The 23,302-nt window shown below is 41.2% G+C and overlaps 1 protein-coding gene across 2 annotated transcripts in view; it reads right to left on the reverse strand.

Moving 5' to 3' along the window:
* Positions 1-331: 331 nt before the first annotated feature.
* The window catches only part of LOC126365912 (cytotoxic granule associated RNA binding protein TIA1-like), a 1,308,360-nt gene continuing 1,285,389 nt past the window's right edge, over positions 332-23,302 (reverse strand). Inside the window, exons 7-9 of one of the 2 annotated variants that reach the window (XM_050008648.1) lie at positions 22,148-22,323; positions 15,382-15,529; positions 332-4,274 (exon numbers count right to left, since the gene is read on the reverse strand). In XM_050008648.1, coding sequence (XP_049864605.1) covers positions 4,233-4,274; positions 15,382-15,529; positions 22,148-22,323 — 366 coding nt within the window. In that variant the 3' untranslated portion in view covers positions 332-4,232. Of the gene's footprint in view, positions 4,275-6,335; positions 6,598-15,381; positions 15,530-22,147; positions 22,324-23,302 lie in introns of those variants that run through there. The other variant, XM_050008649.1, reaches the window with a different exon arrangement.

Consider the following 23,302-nt stretch of genomic DNA (forward strand, 5'->3'; position numbering starts at 1 on the left):
GTTATTACTAGTGTATGCTATGCTGCTGAGTAAGTGTAAGAAAGTAAGGTTTTCCTCGTGTTTTCAGTAATGACGCGAAAGTATTGTCGGTAATATTATCCTCTTCATTTTATGATGGTTTGCATCTCTGTGTTCCTGTTGTAGACTGAGGTAGAGGTACGTTAATGATCGCTTGCCGTGTCTTACAGTCCATCAGATAGAAATCATTCTCACCAGCATCTTCCGAATACAACCGTAGAATTATTATTCATTTTAGCGTGATGCAAAAATGGTGCATTAAGAAATGTGGCTCAAAGGCAGGAGAGGGAAAAGAAATGAATGTAAAACAAAGTTTTATTATAACTTTCTTTATTCTCAATTCCATTCTCCACTACCAATCTAGGTATTCGTTTCAGGCTATCTACATTTTGGTTCACTTCTTAGGTTATATTTAACATACCATTTTTCACCCCCAGCATATGGGACTATTCATTACATGTTACTTTTGTTGCTGGTATAAAACACTTGCTACACAGAGTACAGGGGTGAGTGTGTGTGTGTGTGAGGAGGGCGAGGTCCTAGGTTGATCTCATTTGCTAGATTGCTTTCTGCATCAGTCATGATATTCTACCCATGACAACATCTCCTGTAGACAGATTTCTCCTGGTTGCTACTGCCCAGCGCAAACCGTATACGAGCGAAAGTACAGACCCTTCAACATTCACGCTTACATTTCTCCTTCCGTCAAAAATATGTCATTAATTTACTCAAGGCTACACTTCTGATATGATTTGACATTTTTCCATCGTCAGATCATTGTGACCTTCACACAACTCTAATGCGCACTGAGCGTAGCTGGCAGGAGAAACGTGTCACTGAAGATGTTGTTAGCTTCAGCGTTGCGAGAAAAAAAAACCTCAAAAGCTCCAGAGCAGTATGTACGCTGCAGTCATTCTTCTTCCAGCAGGTGGAAACAGTCAAAAACTGACTCATCTATTCAGCAATTACATTAGTTTATTCACTCAGCGAATATGATGTAAGTTCGTGCTACCGTTAGGATGATCGACTTATAGTTCTCTCTTATTCGAAATACTTCCAATCTTCTTCCGGAACACACTATACCAAAAATATAGAGAATCATACTTATGACTGGAAGCTCTTTTTGTTTCCCTCCCTCCCCCCACAAAAAATAAATTACAGTGCTTTCACATTATCATTGAACATGCTTTTAATAATATACTATGGCTTGTGACATTCACAGCTCGATGGCTTACATTATAGTTCGTTGCAACTTCAATTGATAACGGTTCATTTACGTGTGATAAATTATGTCTAGCTGCATCTTTTCACCTATTTATCTGTAGGAAATACACGAAGGGAAATTTCACATATTTTCACATTTATTTACATTCACGTGGCTTCCTTCCATCACATAGAAAACAAATACACACACACATTTGCTATTTTGAGTGCAACTACATCTAGTGTGCAAATTACTGTGTCTTACAAACAACATAATCTCAACGACAGTTCACATTATGTCAAATTAAGCGATTCCAATATTAATACTTGTCGGATTTTTTTGTGTTTTTCTTTAAATCTTGTATCAAAACACTTCACTTCCACTCACAGAGTACAAAATATTCTCCACCATTCATGGCACCACGTTTAGGCTATTTTAAATTGATAACTTTCATGATATAAGCAATTTTTTCTTTAAAAATTGCAATGTATTTACTGATACACATTAAGCAACTTAACACTAAACACCAACATGTTGGAAACAAAGTGTCATTTGAAGAAACAACCTGATATTACCAAGCAACATCTCTAGGGAACAAGGAGTGGGTTTAAGGGGGGGAGAGAATACATAACATGTCAAATCACCACTATGGGCATAGGGCAACATCTGGTGAATATCTTTATAAAATAATTCAAAATCTTCTAACTCTCCATTTAATGTCTTGCAAATATTTGTAGTGTTCATGTATATTTCCTTTCCTAAAACTCTTAAGTTTATTTGATTTAAATATTTAACAAAAATAGTCACTTTGTACAAAATGAAAAACTAATTATTACAAAATATTTGCAAATATATCAAATTGGAGCTTTGCTTTTTTAACTTGCAATAAAGTTAGTATTTATAAATCTATCATTGTGTAACTAAGTAGGATCTGATAGTAAATTAAATTCTTTATATATCTTTTCTTAAAATTTCAAAATTGAATGAAAACACCATTTGCAATAATGCGTGTAGTAATAAATCTCCGTTCGAATTTCTTTTAAAAATAAGAAACAGCAAACCTTGCTATATTCTAATTACACCTTTATATAAAATTATATGACTGCTGTGCTTGTTTCGTCATTTAAACTATGAACCACTTCATTCACAAGTCAAAATATTTCCAGTTACATTAACATTTTTATGCAGGTGAGATGGAAGCCAATCTCACTCTTTTTGAGTAATGTGTTGTTGTGTAAGGATACAGTGGCAACATGCTTGTATCTTTCAACAACATGTGCATATTTATACTGTGATGCTGTTGATTAAACCTGTCTTTTCTTTCAAATAGGTTGCCATGCCTAAGATTAAACAACGTTCTGTAAATGATTTGCACAAGCCCAGTGGCTAATGTGATGATATTGGTGGTGTTATAGGAAGAACACACTGCAAAAAAGTTGAACACTGCCCTGCGATATCGTCTCACTAAAAACATTATTTCCAGTAATTGTTTCGACGATCTGTTGCTCTAATTAATAAACTGCAAATACAAACAGCAAAAACTGTAATTCATATTGTAATTTTTTCGCATTATATTTAAAAATCTTTGCATCTGATATCAGTCTTTCATTTCCCAGCAGGGAAAGAGGAGCTGCTTATCACTGGCTTTAAATTTTGCTAATGATGAATGCCGCAAGACATTGAGTCAAGTGTTTTGCAGTGACCAACAAAAAAGGGGTAAAGGAGTGGGGAGAAAAGGGAAGGTCACATACATATAATTTGTTATGCCTACTACAATATATTTTTTTTTTCAGCTGAGGTGTCAAATCTGAAACAAGCAGAAGGAATTAACAACACTATCCTCACGTATATACAAACCATTCCAAAAGCTACGAATACTAGCACTATGTTTTTCACTATGCCGATTTCTTAAATGGCATCCTACAAACAACACTAATTTTTATCTAAGTTTACTCCTACTGTCCGTCTTTCACGTTATATAATATATATTATTATTTCAGTGGTTATCTTTCTTAAATATATATAAAATTCCCTCTGTGTACAGTGGATTAGACACCTCAGCCAACTTACTATGCGATTATTTTGGTTTTCACGGCGGATACAGTTTTAACATTGGGTTACATATTCCTATTTATCGACACTACATTTAAAATCTAGTCTAAATAACTAGCATGGTTACCTCATTTCTATCTTTTTTGGTATTTTCCTCTTATAATCATCAATAACCGACCTTCAGGAGAGAATGTTAATTCTTCCTGACACTCCCATTGTTTTATGACCTAAGGTGTGAATATCTACAATCTACATAAGGGTATTTTCTGTCTCTGCTAGCTACACTGAACTTTGTACATATTATAAGGGATGACCCTTATATTTTCTTATCATTTAACAAGTACACATGAACCATGTTATCCACACTTCTCGGTACTATGAAAATAAGCCCCACCCCAAATTTTAGATTCTTTCTGTTTCACACAAGTCAGGTTCATTTTCCCTAAATTATATCTATGTAGTATTCTCAAGTATGACAGACTCCATTTTCACTCAGTATTTATGTTCGTGTTTGAAAATGTTTGCTCATGTGTCGAAACACAACCTACATTCAGCATTATGAGACTGATTCAGGCAATCTTCTGATTTATAACTTTTGTCAAGTTTTGCCCCAACACCTCATAAGCTCCTATATATATATATATAATTAAAAAAAAAAAGAACTGCACAGTTTTTTTTTCTACAAATGTGTATTCTTGTTACTTTTATTTCTAAGTGTTTTTGTTGTAATAGTAGTTGTTGTTTTTTTTTGTTGTTTGAGAACAGAACAGAAATTGAAGTGAAGAATTAGCATGCAAGAGTTTTGGCTGTTTGCAGGGGTCGGGCAGAGCGGCGAGGGCGCGCTCTCGAGCCCAGCGGGTCATCGTCACCACCACCGCCACCACCACCACCACCACCACGACCACCACGACCACTCTCTCTACTCACACTCGTCGCTCGCGGCCTGGCCGTCTTACCATCAGACCAGGAGACTGGGAGCTAGCCAATCGTCGTCTGCCAACTGCGGAAGCCGCGCGCCGGCCAAAACAAACATCACATCTTGAGCTACCAGGGAAGAAGGTTGAGCGCGCGAGGCGACAGTTCAGCAGACACACCAGGGCGCGGGATTGGACAGGGGGAGGTCTCGGCAGGCGGGCACAGTTCGCGAATATAAATGCTCCCGTCCGCCGCAAGTCGTCTTCAGTGCGCTACAAGCGAAGCGACGAGATTTCTGACGCGAGAGCTTACGCGCGCAAGTTTAGAAGCGCGATTTTCGACGTGCAATTTCGGACGCGCCTCCGGAATTGCGGAAGATCTGGAGCAGGTTTCTTCGCGAACTGTGCCTGCTGCCGTGCTCGTGACTTGTCGCACGTCACCGCAAAATCAAAATAAATTGGAAGGGGGAGAGAAAGAAAATAAACAATGAAACTAAAGTGAGAAAAACAAACATATTGTAATGTGTTTCTTCCCCTCTCTTAGGCATATTTGAAAGATGACGACGATCCGAGTAATCAAAACTACAGGGAACCATGATGAAGCTACGAAGATTTGACAGTCGTTCGTTCGAAGTGCAGTTACTCTTTCTCTTTTGCAGCTGCCATGAAAGTTGTGCTTGCTAGTAGGAACAGATATGAAACCCGTGAAAGAATTCCTTGTTCCTGTACTACGAGAGAAATAAATGTGGTGTCAAAAGAAGGCGTGTTGGGTGCTTCTACGTGGTTCGTGGGTAGGTAAAGGTGCCGAGTAATTTCATGTGTATCTGATGACGGAAGAACAAAGGAAAGAAATTAACAACGGCTCCTGTCTCCAGTATCATGCAAACGAGCCTCATGGAGAAAGTTCCTGTTTGTTGATATACATACCACACTTGAAGGCGAAAGAAATAAATTACAGCTGTCTACGAAACAAATTTGAGGACTTCAGCGTTAGCTTACTAATGCAATCAATTTCTTAGTTATGATTAAAATATTTTTCTTCTCTGAAGAAATGACGCATAGACAACGGTTTTGTGCCTTTTCTTGTAGGCAGAATCATATGCACATCCAGTGTGGAATGTACTTACACTGACTTATTTACAGAGTCATTCTCTTAATAACACTAGGTTAATAAAAATCTATGACCAAATGGATTGTACAAAATGTTAGAGTCTTCTAAGAAATCTATTGTTTCATTTGAATAAATATATAGTTTTAGTGAAGTGCCTGAATTTGGCGGCCATATTTGACTCTTTCTACAGTGATCGTTCAGAAAAAATGCTTAATAAAATATGTTTCAGAGAATGAACAATAACTGTGCTTTTTCCCCTATATTTGACAGCTGAACTAGTGATATTGGTATTTACGTCGGAAGCTCGCTATTTATAACAGCAGTACGTTTCTCTACGGCAGTTTTTATTTCAGTTGACACATTATTTATATGAATGCTTACAAAGTTTGTATAAAAATAACCACGAAATCTACGTGCCCTTTGTTTGTCTGACATTCTGTATAAAATGCTTCGTAGTGGGGTCGTGCAGATGTTCTGTCACTGCAGTTGTATGTGTTGTGAACCGAAAATGCAGGGGGAAATATTGGTTAAACATGTTTAGAAAGTTCGGCAGCGATCTCGTTTGAACATTCCACACAGTCTTTTGGATTGTAGTAAGGCAGCTTAGGGAACAACAAACGTTTTCTTTATTTTTTCCTATTCATGCCTCCTAACGTCTGAAATTTGAGTGGATGAAACTAAAATAAGCGCAGTTATTGTTGGATTCACAGTTCGTAAGAGTATGCAACGATCGTTTCCGAGAACGAATCAAGTATGGCGGCGCTCTGAATGTTACGTCTGCGATGCTTCGATGGGAGGTACCCAGGTACCGCTTTTCGAAGCAATCACGGCGCAACACAGGGTCTTTCAGCTTTAATTACAATGTTACAGTGCTCCTCGGAACAAACGTGAAACTTTTTCCTTTTCAATCTGTTGAGAAAAATGGATGGATTTTAGTGCAGCTGCGACAGAGTGGGGCTGAAGTAGTCGCTAGCCACCGTGCGGTTTTTTCATTTTTTTTCTTTTTTTTTATAGCTACTATTGACTTTCCGGTATTGAGACCATAATGCCTGACACAGGTGGGTGTACAGCTAGCCTTGGGCTTTCTACCATTACAGTTATATTTATTTATTTATTTATATAATATATATATAGAGGTTGCAGGCTGCAGCAGGCCTAGCGGAATGGCGGTGCAGGTGGTTCTGTAGTTACGTATATCTGTTACTCATGCAAGGTTGAGTTATCACTTGGTTTAACGAGCGTGGATTGGCTGCCGGGGCTGACCGCCCGGCTACTGTATCATATGCATATCACTGTGCCTGAAAGAAAGACACAAGAACCCTCTTTAGTGAGGCCAACTTTCCAATCTTCTGGATTGAGTCTACAGTTAAGAATTCTGCAATCAATCTATTTTTCACGGAATGTTCATGCTGTCTCAAATATCAAAGAGTCTAACTTGTTCTTCCGTTAAAAAAATGATTTTATGAACAAATTGTGGTAATTTAACACAATGAAGAAAATGAAGTGTGACTGGAAACAGTTATTACTCGAGTGAAATTCTTGTAATGTGCTTAATGAAAGTCTTTTATCTATATGACAGTGACGTTTTCAAATGACTCAAGAAAATGTTTTGAAAATGTCTCCAGATTCCTGTTCATCATAATATTACAATGTTTATGATCTTCTACAATTACGCAAGTCCCATGCGATTTTATAAACAGCATGCAAGATGTTAAGAAAGAGGTTTCCCAAAGAGGTACAAAACAAGTAAAAAAATAGCAAGGAGCAAAAGTAGGAGGCATGCATGTCAAACACACTCACACACCACATCATCCCAAAAATTATGTTAAAAATTATCAACAAGAGAGCAATGCAAGAGTCAGTTTCACAATGCACCATTTAGACAAGGCGGCACACGATTAGGCACCGCCCAATAAATAGCTATTGCAAAACAGCAATACCTCCACAAATGAACTGAACAATGCATTTACGATGGCTTTATAAACAGACACATCACAGATATCGAAGTATTGTACAGCTAGAGCAATAAACTTTAACTTTGAGCAGTTACTACACATCTTAACAGAACACAAAAATCCTCTAAAAATGGTGAATGAGGTTTCTGATTCAGTGACATCATAGCTTAGTCTAAAACTTTAGGCCATTAATTATTCTTGCATTTTGCCATTTATCTGGATTAACAAAACAAAATTTTTCATACCTTCTCTAATCTAAATGCTTTGGGGAAAATTTGCGTTATGAGATTACAAGAGAAAACTATAAGAATATATAATGAATTTATTAACTGCTTAGTATTCCCATTAGAATACCATTCCTTTTTGTAACAAAATCCGTGTTTTTTCCTATATTTCCTCCTGGGACACAACGAAGCTTACAACAGTTTCGAAATATTGATCACACATCTATTTACACTGCCTGACAGAAAAGGTGAAGCACCCAGAAGACACGTCTGATCTTAATGTAAATTTGTACATACACATCGGCGAGTGTGTAAATGATTATAGAGCTGGATGTGAAGAGCGTCAGATGTTGACTAATCGCCGTGAAGCGCACGGAATGAGGCAGACTCATATTGAAAAGTGCCTCAGTAAGGGTCGCCATTTGGCCGGCTGATCAAATTGTGCAATATCCAGATTATCGGGGCATTCGGAGGTGACAGTATCTAGGTGTTGGACCGCATTATAAAGTGGGGGCAGCCATGCTTGTAGTCAAGGTTCCGGTGGGCCACAACCACAAGGGAAGATCGCGACTCCACATCCGCGCCAGCCATCCGAGAACAAGTAATGGACGCGTTACTACATTCTGTGTCATCATACACCATTGATCCGTGACTGGCAGCAGCCAGACAAGGGAATTACCACGCAGCGCGTGCGTTGTCGTCAACACAACACTCAAACGGCTGCGTTTGGAGTGGGGTCGTAAAATGGGAAACATGGAATGCTGATAAATGGCGTCTCATTGTGATGAATCGCGGTTCGGCACTGCTCATGGTACACTCGTCGGCGAGCATGGCGGACACCTAGGGAGAGGTGACTTCTTCCATAGTTTTGGAGAGGACAGCGGTGTTACTTCGGCGTCATGATGTGTAGATCCGTCTGATATGACTCAGGTCACGCCTAATAGCGATGAAGGGAACTCTGACGGCACAACCTGTCACGCTATAGTATCATGATGCGATTTTTAGAAAGGATAAAACTCTTACACACGTGGCTCTTGTTTCCAGAATCTGTCTGCGTACTTCTGTGCCCAGCAACATGTCCATATCTGCCCCAATGGAAGATGTGTGGGAGCAGATAGGACCTCAGCCCCCTCGCAGTTCCTGAATCCGGATTATGAAGGACCTGTCACAGCAGTTGTGCGTCAGCTAGCCTAAGGAGTGGAATCAACGACTTTCTTACACTCTGTCCAACGCAAACAGTTCATGCCTCCATGACTCGCGGGGTAGCCGCGTGGTCCGAGGCGACTTGCCACGATTCTTGCGACTCCCTCCGTCGGAGGTTCAAGTCTTCCCTCGGGCATGGGTGTGTGTGTTGTCCTTAGCGTAAGTTAAAGTTAGATTAAGCCTAGGGACCCATGACCTCAGCAGTTTGGTCCCACAGGAACTTACCACAAATTTCCAAATTTCACGCACCAAGGCCAGAGCGGGTACAACGTCACACTCATAAGAGGGCTCATACTGCCTAGAACCCAGTAAATTTGGCTCGATTTCATAGTCACTGAAATAACATTGCATACCCTCTCAAACCCGTAAAGTTCCATTTCGTTTCCTGCTCCCCTTCTGGGTGCATCATTTTTTTTTTCTTTTTTGTCAGGCAGTGTAGTTATTTTCTCATTTATGAGTAAACAAATGAAAACATATAAATGTAAAAGTCTACTTTAGGCAAAATAGTCATTAAACAAAGCATGCATGTGTAACTAAGAACAACAATGATGACAAAGTTTCACATTTCCTACTGTTGCGGACATTCTTATTGCAAGCACAAAAAATTTCTTCCGTGATTTCTAAGACATGCTTAGCTTTATAGAAAAAGTAACAAACATATACACCACTTATTTTGAAACGAAAAATTTGCTTAGGTTTTATAATTTCTCTGGTGATTCCGCTACACTTCTGTGAAATAAAGTGATAACGACTATGATATTAATAAAACAATAATCACTTGTCAAATACTGCTCTATTTGTCAACAGTGCATGTATGTTTCGGTTTCCCTGTTCGTAATAGAGGGCGCGAAAGAGATGTCTGCTAAAGATTTTGTGATCTGGCCATGTGGCAATGTTTGGCGAGAGCAACATTGACATTGTCAGTATAATTCAAAAATGTGCCATAGCTATTTTATAAATCTACTGAAAATTATACAGTGTAAGAGAGGTGACTTTTGAAGGTAACAATAGCAGTACGGTTTTTTTAATCAAATTATGTTGTGCATCTGTTACTAGTAAAGTTGACGCTGTTGACACTAAAAATTCTTTCAGGCTGGATTTAACAGACTTGCAGATTTTTCTAGTTAAGCGTCAAAGAGACTTCCATACATGACAAAAGACAAAAGAATTATATTCATTTCCGTTGCATACTAATATAATGCAAGGAGATATACATTTATTATATCAGGAAGCTTCGTAATAGAATCCACTGCTTCCTTTCCTTCTATTTTGATGTCATCAAAGACTTCGAAAGTACGGCAGTGCCAAAAAGTTAAACATCTGATACATTGAAACATACATAGAACGTACATCAGATTATTTTGAACCATATCTCCTTTTGCTGCTTCAGTTGCAGTGTTTTATGCTTCAGTTGCAGTGAAGTTTCTTCAGAAATGTTTCGTGTCACATTACTCTCAAAAGTGTGACTGTCTTGAAATCATCTTAAAACTTCTACGTTTTTAATGATACCCAATCAGCTGAAGAAGTCTTGACTAAAATCCCTAAGGGAATTTATCGGGCGGACCTCCGTTCAAACTTTTTAATCGCTTCGCATGTATGTTTACATTTTAGGACGCTCCGGCTGCTGCAATGAAGCACCACTGCGTGCATACGCTCAACATACACTACGGAGAGATTGTATAACGTGCAAAAGCTGCAACATCTGGAAGTCTTTGGAGAAGTCGCGGTACACAACCCAGTTGAGAGAAGGTCATTACGAAGCGCCTACCAAATTAATCTGACAACAGTAAGCAAATCTTTCTCAGGGTTTCCTCATGCTTAATGTGTGAAACAAACTGCTCATTCAGCAAGCTCTGAAATACCACGGACAAGTCAACAATATAATTATCGACGGCAACATTTCATTGGACTGTCCTCTATAGAGGCAGTAAATATATAAAAAAGTACAGCGTTGTACGCCTTTTGTTCTTAAGCGCTGCTTCGGCCATTATAAAAAATAAGGTTCGGATAGATGGGATGGTCTGGCTTTGTATGGAAGGAATGTATATAGTGTGGCGGCAGTCACTGCAGGACGATAATAAAGATAAGAAGGATGTTAGCAATTCAGAGTATTAGGAGGAAAATTTTGGTTCAATGGATTACGCATTCGAAAGAAATTTCAACTGAGGTGTAAATGCTGTAAGACGTTTGAGAAAAACTGCAGAATTGAAGAGCTAATGTCGTTTGAGATGCAAATCAGGAGATTACGCTCAAAAAGTGATATCAGGTATTTGAAGGTTGCGTGATTCGTGTAGGAAGTAACTCCGATGTAAGTTTTCTCAACCAACGGAAATACGCTTCCAGAGCTTATGTTTCTTTCGGGATTCTAGAATTTCTATTACACTCTCTTTTTCGCTCCTACTGAGCAAGCGCGCGCGAGCTTGTGTGTGTGTGTGTGTGTGTGTGTGTGTGTGTGTGTGTGAGTGTGCGTGCGGCGTGTGTGTGTTAGCGCGTCTTTTCACTTTCTTTTGGAAAACTAGCCCCCCTGAAAGGAAATATTTCTTTTAACCTCTGTGAACGTTGGCGTCTTTGGCCGGGAGGCCCCTTGCAGGGCAATTTAGCCTCTGTGAGTGCACAATACGTGACCATACTCTTTTAATGGAGGAGGACGTATTTCCAGCAACTGCTGTGTGTCTAATGGTGATGGTGCTAAAAATCACACAGATTGAAACGGGTACAGTTGTTTTGTTGAGTGTGAGGATGAATTAACAGGTCACTCTTCGCCTCATCAACTGCCGGACTCCCTGCGATCGAACCACTGCGAAATACAGTTGAAAATAAAATAAGTGCCTTACACATGAAAATCAGAAACAGGAAAGTTTTCATTGAGAAGAATAATGTATCATCCAGTTAACCGAGAACCCTTCAGGATTTATATCAATCGTTTCCTAGGAAGACTCTGGATAATTAATTGGTGGTTCATACTACTTTATGAATCCCATATGAATGAAATGAATCCATGAAGAGACACACTGCAGCTTCAGAAAGGTGCCCAGTCACTTTTTCATTCGTATCTTGAATTGTGTGCTTGTTAAAACCCATGCCACAACTCAACCTTAGACTGCTTCTGTATGTAGAATATTAGTGTAACTATAGAAACAGCCACCGACTTGGTGATGATTCTGCAACGGTTTTGGCAGTCATACCGTTTTCAGATGGTCCTATACTCACAACGAATTAATTGTGGAACAGGTCTCCGAAAGATGGTTTTGGTTCAAACACCCCATCCCAGTCTCCGAAAAAATCACCCCCAGATACACATACATCCCAATATCTTCTACATGTACCGTTAATATGAGGAGACTTCCCTTATCCGCCAACATATCGGAATTCGGACATTATTAGAGTACTGTTGGCCCAACATATCATGTATGTTTGAAACGTTTCCGCTATGACAAATAATATATTGTGCATAAGGCCACCATTCAGTGCTCATATGCCTCGGATTACAGCGGCGATCAGACTGTTTTCAATAAAAGAAGTGGCTTATACAATTCCAACTGAAATATCGCGAGGCGACGAGTTTCAGGTGAATGTATGGCAACAAAAATTGAAGGAGGGGTGTCTGGAGTTAAACCCCATCGTCGATGAGGTCATTAAGGGAAAATTTCGGAAGGAAGTCTGCAGTGTGCTTTTTAAGGGAACCACCCCATTACTCTCTTTAAGCACGTTAGGAAAACTACGGACATTAATCGAGATACTGGTGGACGATCAGGGATTTGAAACCCACTTTTCTTGATTGCGCGACCAGACTTTTAACCACGTGCCACCTATGTTGTAGTTGTACATTATGTCACCAAAAATATCTGGACATTACTACGTAATGTGGAACTGGTCACAGTATGGTGATGATGATATCTGCTTTGTGGGGAGCTCAACTGCGTGGTAATCAGCGCCCACATGAATTCCAAATCTCTTTACTGTCTGGTCTCGCCACTTTGCCGAATGATGATGACAACACGAATACACAATCTCCGGGCAGAGCAAATGCCCGACCCAGGCAGGAATCGAACCCATTACACCGTAATCCCGAGGCATCAATCTGTCACTTCATGTTCAGCAGCTCAGCGTTATTTACGTGTTTCGAAGAAACTCATCTGCATGGTATTAAAGAAAGTAAGGGGCTTCATACACATGGTATGGCGTTATGCAGTTTACAATTTTTTATTTGTACACGACGCCATACCGTCTGTACGGATCCCCTTCTTTTGATATTCTGAGGATGAGTTTACTCGAAACGCGTGAATAAAGTTGAATTGCCGAACATCAAGTGACAGTTTTCTTTTCTCCAGCGACTAGTTATCAGTATATTAATAAAACAGAATGGGTAGCTAAGGAGACGTCAGTTACGTCAAAGGCCGGTTGGAGTGGCCGAGCGGTTCTAGTCGCCACAGTCTGGAACCGCGCGACCGCTACGGTCGCAGGTTCGAATCCTGCCTTGAGCATGGATGTGTGTTATGTCCTTAGGTTAGTTAGCTTTAAGTAGTTCTAAGTTCTAGGGGACTGATGACCTCAGAAGTTAAGTCCCATGGTGCTCAGAGCCATTTGAGCCATTTGAGTTACGTCAAACGTCAGATACCCATTGGATGTCACTAGGGACATTTCATCTCATCTAAATCTCCTCAAGCCCAGTGTTGATGGTATGTCTGTACGGTGTAAAACCGAAGAAACAACTACAGCTACTCCAAGATCAAGATGGAGAGGATCATAAGGCATCGAGGAGGGTGGTTACAAAATATCGTATAAAATCAGCGGAAGGACTCAGTCGTGAGTTCCAAAGCGCTACCGTACGATGACTGTGCGTAGGGAGCTAAAATGATGGGATTCAGTGCATGAGCAGTTTCTCAGAAGCCACGCATTTCTTTAGTCAGTGCTTAGTGACATTTGAGGCCATACAAAGCGAGACACGACTGGAAACGAGTGGTCTGAAGTGATGGATCACACTATAAACCGTGGCAATGCGATAGAAGAGTTTGGGTTTGGCCAATGCGTGGGGAACGTTACTAGCCATCATGTGGTTTACCTAGGAGTATGGGGCTTTTTTCCATGGTTTCCATGATTGGTATTATGAAAATGCTTAATGCAGAAGGATGTGGACACATTTTACAGTATTGTTTAGTGCTTACAGTAGAGGAAGTGTTAGGATAGTATGATTGTCCCAGTGTGAGGACGCACATCGTCGTAAGGCAGCATCTGTGAGACAATGGTCTGTAGACCGTAATATTCCTGAACTGGAGTGGCCTGTCCAGAGTCTCAGTGTGAACCGAGTGGAATATCTTTGGTACATCCATCTCCACAGATGAGCAATCAGTGCAGCAGAATGCGAGGGGTGACTGCCATCTGGGTTGGAGATTTTCTCCATCTGGGACTGGCTGTGTGTTGTCTTCATCATCATTACCATCATCATCGACATTTCATCTCATCTAAAGTTCCTCAAGCCCACTGTTGATGATACGTCTGTACGGTGTAAAAGTGAAGAAACAACTGCAGCTACACCAAGATCAAGATGGAGAGGATCATAAGGCATTGAGGAGGGTGGTTATAAAATATCGTATGAAATCAGCAGGAGGACTCACTCATGAGTTCCAAAGCGCTACAGTACGGTGACTGTGCGTAGTGAGCTAAAAAGAAGGGATACAGTGGTTGAGCAGTATCTCAGAAGACACGCATTTCTCTAGTCAGTGCTTAGTGATGTCTGAGGTCATACAAAGAGGGACACCACTGGACTGGAAATGAGTGATCGGAAGTGATGGATCACACTATAAACTGTGGCAAAGCGATAGAAGAGTTTGGGTTTGGCCAATGCCTGCGGAGTGTTAATAGTCATCATGTGGTGTACCGAGGAGTATGGGGCTGTTTTCCATGATCGGGGAAGTATCCCCTTGTTGGGCTTACGAAAATGCTTAATGTAGAAGGATATGGACACATTTACAGTATTGTTGCTTACAGTAGAGGAAGTGTTAGGATACTACGATTGTCCGAGTATGAGGATGCACATCATTGTAAGGCAGAATCTGTGAGACAATGGTTTGTAGACCATAATATTCCTGAACTGGAGCGGCCTGCCCAGAGTCTCAGTGTGAACCAAGTGGGACATCTTTGGTACATCCATCTCCATAGCTGAGTGATCAATGCGAGGGAGGACTACCAGCTGGGTTGGTGATTTTCTCCACCTTGGGACTGGCTGTGTGTTGTCTTATTCATCATTTCATTCTCATCAACAAGCAATTCGCCGAAGTGGCCTGAACTAGAAAGACTTGCACCAGGTGACCGGTCTACCCCATGGATGGCCCTAGCCACACGCACATTTCATTTCATCTCTGGGACAGGATAGGACGTAGGCTTTGCTCGAGAACCTAGCGTCCACCTTGATCGCCTGCTCTATGCCCTGCTCTTCAGGAAGAACTGAAAGGTCCCCAGCAGAGTCCAAGTCTTCAAAAAGGCTAAGGATGATCAGTGTCCACTAATAAGTGGGCAGATACTTTTGATCAGGTACTCTGCACGTAAGACCACTGGAGTAAAGACCCTGTTCGTCCCTGCGGTGTCCCATAGGGAGTCGGGTGGGGGGGGGGGGGAGGAGTGGGGAAGCCGTCGCGAACGCTGGAGGGTCTGGTGGCGGCAGGCAGCCGGGGTCATGCAGGCGAGCTGGGCCGGGTCGTACCTGGAACTGCTGCATAGGGTAGGCCATCATGCCGGCCGGCTGCTGCATGGCCGCGCCCTGAGCCGCCGCCGCCATCTGCTGCGCCGCCGCCGGGATCTGCGGCTGGCCCGGCATGCCCTGCCAGGCGGCTGGCAGCTGCATGCCCATCCTGCAACACGCACCACACTGCTCGAACACTCTGCTCATCGCTGGCCGATGCACGTCCACCGTCTGGGTGGTCCCCGCGTCCAGAGCGCAACTGTAGGCACCTATTGACCGAGTCTGGCATAACGGCAGACTCCGTGCAACCAATTCTGAACCTGCTAGCTGGGGAAGGCGCCGTGGAATGCAAAAATACACTACTGGTCATTAGAAGTGCTACACCAAGAAGAAATGCAGATGATTTCATTGGATAAATATATTATACCATAACTGACATGTGATTACATTTTCACACAGATTGGGTGCATAGATCCTGAGAAGTCAGTACCCAGAACAACCAACTCTCGCCGTTATAACGGCCTTGATACATCTGGGCATTGAGTCAAACAAAGCTTGGATGGCGTGTACAGGTACAGCTTCAACACGATACCACAGTTCATCATGAGTAGTGACTGGCATATTGTGACGAGCCAGTTGCTCCTGTCGGTGAACGCACACTGGAAGCGTGTATTCATCATCGTCATACTGGAGTATGACAAGGCGTGATGGTATGGGGTGCCATTGGTTACACGTCTCGGTCTCCTCTTGTTTGCATTGACGGCACTTTTAACAGTGGATGTGTTACGACCCGTGGCTCTACCCTTCATTCGATTTCTGCGAAACTCTACATTTCAGCAGGATACAGCTGGATACAGGAAATGTTCGACTGCTGCCCTGGCCAGCACATTTCCAGATCTCTCACCAACTAAAAACGTCTGGTCAATGGTGGCCGAGCAACTGGCTCGTCACAATACGCCAGTCACTACTTTTGATGAACTGTGGTATCGTGTTGAAGCTGCATGGGCCGCTGTACCTGTACACACCATCCAAGCTCTGTTTGACTCAATGCCCAGGCGTATGAAGGCCGTTATTACGGCGAGAGGTGGTTGTTATGGGTACTGATTTCTCAGAATCTAAGCACCCAAATTGCGTGAAAATGAAACCACACGTCAGTTCTAGTACAATATATTTGTCCAATGAATACCCGTTTATCATCTGCATTTCTTCCTGGTGTAGCAATTTTAATGGCCAGTAGTGCATTTTTCCAGCAACTGCAATAAATAAACTCTAAGACAAAAAAAAACGAAGCACTGCAAAGAAATTATCCAAATGGAACGAAATCGGTTGATATGATGCAGATCTACAAACAAATGATTACAATTTCAGAAAAATTGGATGTTTATTCAAGAGAAAGAGTTTCCCAAATTGTGCGAGCCAATAACGCGTTGGTCCACCTCTGGCCATTATGTAAGCAGTTATTCAGCTTGGCATTGATTTATAGAGTCACTAGATCTCCTCCTGAGAGCTTTCGTGCAAAATATTGTCCAACTGGTTGGGGGACCCTGCTCACAACACTCCAGACGTTCTCAATTCAGGAGAGATCCGGTGACCTTGCTGGCCAAGATAATCCTTGGTAAACACGAATGCAAGCAGCGGAAACTATCGCCCTGTGCGGACAGAAATTATTTTGCTGAAATTTAGGTGCAGGATGGCTCGACACGAAGGGCAACAAAACAGGGCGTCGAATATCGACGACGTATTGTTGTGCTCTAATGGTGCCGCACATGACAACCAAAAGGGTCCTGCTACAAAAAGAAATGGCACCCCTGATCGTCACTGCATCTAAATCTACATTTACACTCCGCAAGCCACCCAACGGTGTGTGGCGGAGGGCACTTTACGTGCCACTGTAATTACCTCCCTTTCCTGTTCCAGTCGTGTATGGTTCGCTGGAACAACGACGGCCGGAAAGCATTCGTACTAGTTCGAATCTGATTTTACATTCGTGATCTCCTTGGGAGGTATAAGTCGGGGGAAGCAATATATTCGATACCTCATCCTTCTCGAAACCTGGACAGCAAGCTACACCGCGATGCAGAGCGCCTCTCTTGCAGAGTCTGCCACTTGAGTTGGCTAAACATCTCCGTAACACTATCACGCTCACCAAATAACACTGTGACGAAACGCGCCGCTCTTCTTTGAATCTTCTCTATCTCCTCTGTCAACCCGACCTGGTCGTCAGCCAGTATGGCGGGCAATATTCAGATTAGTATCCCAACAACACCTGGAGAGCCTCCAGACATGGATTCGTTGATCGTTGGGGTCACTTGGACGCAGAAAGCATCACTGAAGACAATTCTACTGCGGTCAGTGATATTCCAAGGTGAAGACAGAACTGGACAGAAATTGACATGAACCGCCTCAGAAAGATCTCAAACAACTCTATCAATCGATGCCAAGCCGAATAACTGCTTGCGTAAGGTCCGACGCTTTACTGACTTGTTCAGTTTCTGAAGCTCTTTCCCTTGAATAAATTACCCAATTCTGCTGAAATTTTAATCATTCCCGTCCCATTCAGATAATTCCTTCGAGGTGAGGCGCTTTTTTGTGTATTGGAGTGTATTTCAGAATAAAATTCAGTCATCACTTGCACAGATACTTGTGTTTCGCTTTACCTGTTTCAGCAAACCAATGCATCATCTTCAGAAGAATACATAATGAGGGCTATTATAAATCAACAGACCTTGGTCGTACATTTACGTGAACTACAAGAAGTGTATTATAGAAACTTACTTAGTATTGGTTTAACAGATGGCGATATCTTCTTCACAGAAATACTGTATTATGCCATAACATTTCCAAAACTATATGATTATTGTAAACACTGATTGAGAGACATCACATATAAGTACATGTCAAGCAGTTGAGTCAATAGCAAGGAATATATATAAAAGCATATATAACTACGGTACATAAGAAGATATATATGATACATTTGTAAAAATATGGCACATAGTTCTAATATCTAAAAAGAATGGTCTAATTTTCACATTTTATAAGAGATGCTATGCAATCAGAATAGTGTCTATTTTGCTATGCAAGCTAATCATTCAAGAAATCCTTTGAACTAAAGTATGAATGTTTATTTATTTCAAATTCTTCTAATAGATTCATTTGTAACCCTAGTCAACTGTATGCAAGGTTTCCATCTTTAGCAAGGATGTAGTAGGAAATGTGCGTTTCTCGATTTTGAGTTATTCTGCAGAGATTGATTTATACGATTTCTAAGGGCGTTTATTGAACAAGTGCTCACGAAAGCGGGTCTTAAACGTCCTCCCCGTTTCCCATATGCTGGGTGGGTCAGGATGAAATATATATGCTTTGGGGAATGAGATTGTTGGCGATTCTGGACAGAAACAACACACCTATTTTTGAGGATGAGATGTGCAACTTCTCTGGCCTGCCAGGGGGTCATTGGCGGTGAAGGCGATTTAAGCGGCTCAGCCTTTTTGCAAAACGAGGTCTGAGGCTGCAGGGAGTACGACCAGTTTTCCTCGTGCTTGCTGGCTGGTCACACCACCAGAAGACCATTCGGGCGGTAACTGCGTGTGAGGCTGCGCGTCGGCCTTGGATCCAGTTTTTATTGATATTCACGCTGCGCTGGTTATTTGAAATTGTTTCTCAGAAAGGAAGGCTGCCTGGCCTTACCGATATTGGTCTGCGTCTGTTACGAATGTGGAATCCGTACCGCTGATAAAAACTGCATGGTGAGCAATTTGTGAACTTTACACTTCCTGTGTTGCCGAAGGTGGTTGGTGAGGCTGATTTATAATGATCTGTCATGCCAGACATATACAGACGCTATCACCGGAATAATACTTGTAGGCGACCGAGCTTGAATACCGAGTTGATAAGTTTACAAAAGAAGAAACTTGTAACGGATGTCCTCCTCTAACATTACTTTCCTCGACATTAGTTATCGATACCAGTATTATTTTTCGAGTTCTGGACAGGTTAATATTATCTGAGCTGCTTTTCTGAAAAAATGCATATAACTTTATACACAGTATGCTATATTTCAAGCTAAAATTTATGAAAAGAAATTACTTCATGAAATCTTCTAATAATCTATAAGTACTAGTTCCGAATGTACAGTTAAAATTATTTTTTTACCAACATTTGAAACTATGAATTATTTGCACACTTAAAATTTGTATCATTAATTACGCAATCATATAGTGTTTACTATGTTTCTGGATTCATCTATGAAATAATAATCGAAATTAATAATGTAACGAAAACTAACAGGAATTTATTTGTTAAGAAAACTTGTAAACCCTTTGGAATATTGTGTTTTCCGCAGATTCAGAGAGTCCTAAGCTTGTCTCGGATGTGATCGGACGTATTTTTGTGCGGACAATGTAATTTCGGCTTTGTTAATGTGAAAAGTCAAAGACTGTATGATACACTGAAATGTGAGAGAGTCAGTGGAAAAGAAAAGAACTCTGCAACAACAACCTTCCAATATATTTAGTTCAAACCAGCCGTGAGTACCTCATGTCAGGTTTTCATCTTCAAGAATCAAACCCCTAGACAAGAAGAACTGGAGCCATCTCAACATGGCAAGCTAAGTAAACTTGAAAGTTTTTTGTAATCTTCGCTCATCTCACATACTTGCACCTTGTTGCAACTTGGTGTTTCTCCGGGCTGTCTGGTATCTCTGGTATGTTTCCTTTCAAAAATTCGTTTGTTATATTTAAAATTTATTTGTTATATTTATAACACAATTCTTTAACTCAGTAAACCACCGTCTGTGAAATGTTGATTTTTGTGTATTTAACTGAAGTTGTCTTTTAAAGTATTGTTTTTCTCTTTAAGTATCATTCCTTGTATAATCTTTACTGAAACCGCAGTGCCTTCTTGTTCATTTGATAGCGTTCCGCGTAACTGACTTTGCTTATTAACTGACTTTGCTTATTAATTAGTTGGACTGGGCATTGTTTAATGTGGACAATAGACGTAAGAAGGAAGGAGAGGGCCGATTACAAACTGTAGTTGGGCTACTCTCCTAATACCATCATTCTCAGTACCGAGTTAACAGTACTGTCCCATGCTCTCTGGGTAGTTGATTGATCTAACAGTTTTATGTAACCAACAAAGTGCATGCACGTGCCCGGATTGTTTTTCTTTCTTTTTCACTTCTTTTTTTAATCTTACCGTGTTTAAGATCGTAGGTTTTAAGGTTGTGCCAAACTGTGTGTTTTATTTGTTATTTGTTGTAGTACCCATCACTGTTGTCTTGCTTTATGATTACTGATGTTTTGAGGGTCTTGGTGGCCGGTCATCACAAACTCAGTCGATTTGATGTTAGCCCAGAGTATATAAGCTCGTGAAACGCTATTGGCTGGGATCGTATACAAGACTGAAGTTTTGGATTGTCTGTAACAAGGGAAAAGGAATGTATGGTGACAGTGTTCCCAACGTTCTTGGAGTTGAAAAAATTCCTGTTCATCCTTGCTTAGTTAACGTATTTTACTTGCACCTTGTTGCAACTTGGTGTTTCTCCGGACTGTCTGGTATCGCTGGTATGTTTCCTTTCAAAAATTTGTTTGTTACATTTAAAATTTATTTGTTATATTTATAACACAATTCTTTAACTCAATAAGCCACCGTCTGTGAAATGTTGATTTTTGTGTATTTAACTGAAGTTGTCTTTTAAAGTATTGTTTTTCTCTTTAAGTATCATTCCTTGTATAATCTTTACTGAAACTGCAGTGCCTTCTTGTTCATTTGATAGCGTTCCGCGTAACTGGTCACAATTTCTTTTTTAAATTTTTAAATTACTGATGTGTTTGATAAACAATTTTGCCATTGTGTATCAATAAAATTTTGTGCAGCATTCCTGGCAAATAAATTTATTATATGAGTGTGTGGTGTCTGTTCTTTCGCAGATGTCCAAAACAACAGACACCGTGCATTCGTACAACCGATTCGCCTGAATGGGCAATGAAACGGCAACCTTCAGTGCAGGTGAACACTGACATTCGACCTCCAGAAGGAATTTAAAATTAGCGAGCATCGAGGACATGGATAGGAACTGTCGATAAGCAGTGTTAGGTGATAATGTGAGTGAGCTTGGAAGCGTGCCGAGGTAGTCCACGCATATGCGGTAAGCACTGTGTCTGGGCGGTCCAGTGGTTAACGCAGCTGCCTACTAAGCGGGAAGTCCCGGGTTCGAGTCCGAGTCCTGCACACGTTTTCACTCGACGCTGCTGATTCCTCACTGAGTCCCAACGCAACTTCGTTCCTTTTCCATTCTTCCCTACCCCCTTCAATTTACAAAGTATATTTATACCTGGCAGTTTCCACTCCAAGTCTCTCCCACACCAAACCATAGAAACTATTGCATGGTTAAATGATTAAGCAGGGGTATGCAAAGGAACACTAGTGGTGCTATATTGTCTCGTGTTTCACCTCAAGAAATGTGAACTGCTAAAATCAAATCTGACTGTAGCCAAAAAACACCAGTGTAATAAAAAAGGTACCTCAAAAATATGAAAGTAGATGAAACTTCTTAATGCAAGAGAAAATTGGACATAAGCTGCTACCACTGACGATGTTTTACATCAGTGAAATGAAACACGTATGGTGATACAATACACATTTTTGGTAGTTGTACACACGGAAATTATCTTCAATAACTGTAAAGCAGCTGGGATCACTATGGCCACTCAAATGAAGGAACCGAACAGCCCAGCTGGTGTGACTGGCGACGTGTGACGGCCACTCGGTGGTCGGTACTCACCCCATGTAGCCTTGTTGGTATCCGAACTGGCCGTAGGTGTATCCCTGCATGCCCTGCAGGAACTGGCCCTGCATCTGCGCGGCGGCGGCGGTGGCGGCGGTGGTGGGGTAGCTCTGGGGGTACCAGTACCCCATCTGCTGCCCGTAAGCGTACGGATACTGCGCTCCCGTCAGCGGCTGCAACAGCGCACCAAACAGTCACGGCTAGGCAAACACCACTGTGCTACAAGTCACAGGTAGCGAAAGCAGCAAACTGGAGGAACGACGGTGTTTCCGTTGGTACCGAATCGTAGGGGACGGACGCTCAACTCTAATCTCCCTTCTTCGTAGGTGACGGATGATGTGATATAACTCAGATTATCTACTGACCTTCATGCGAAATAGACGTACAATGTCGCTGACTGATAGCTTCAGATTGAAATGTCTTTGGATGATATCCTAATCATATTCCATGATGATTTATCTAATCTACTTGAAAATTAATAAAAGGCCAGTCACTCCAGGACGAAATTTTAACTCCGCGGCGGAAAGTGCGCTGATATGAAACTTTCTGGCCGATTTAAACTGTGTGTCCTACCGAGACTCGAACTCGGTACCTAGCCTCCCGCCGGCAAATGCTCAACCGAATTCGAGACTCGGTCCGGCCGTAATGTCACATTTTATTACGGAAATAACATTACCTGATACTGTGCTGGGTGCAGTAACCAAAGAAGTTACTCCTTGCATAAGAAAAATGAACATTAACATTGCATTATCTCTGATTTGTATTACCTACGTTGTTGAATGTAATGTTAATGTCTCCGATTTTGTTCTTCCCCTGATAATGACGAAGGAATTCATAATTTTTAACATTTTTATGCCACGACAGCAACTGACATTGTTTATATAAGAATATACAGCCTACAGTTGCAGGTTAACTTTATCGTTTACCTAGGTTTCAACGTTAGTAATAACGTCTTCTTCAGAACATAAAATATTATTTAAATGTTTGCCTAAAACAGGCAATGTCCTAAGTCAACTTTATAAAACTTGATGCATAACCATAAGGTTTGGTCACTTCTACTAAACAAGCTGTAGCTAATTCACTTTAAGCCCGTTGTATGGGCCTCGTCGTATGACTAGAGATCTTATAATTATGAATATGACGTATTACAGC

This window comes from Schistocerca gregaria, chromosome 4, assembly GCF_023897955.1.
Source record: "Schistocerca gregaria isolate iqSchGreg1 chromosome 4, iqSchGreg1.2, whole genome shotgun sequence".
In the NCBI taxonomy this organism is placed as follows: domain Eukaryota; kingdom Metazoa; phylum Arthropoda; class Insecta; order Orthoptera; family Acrididae; genus Schistocerca; species Schistocerca gregaria.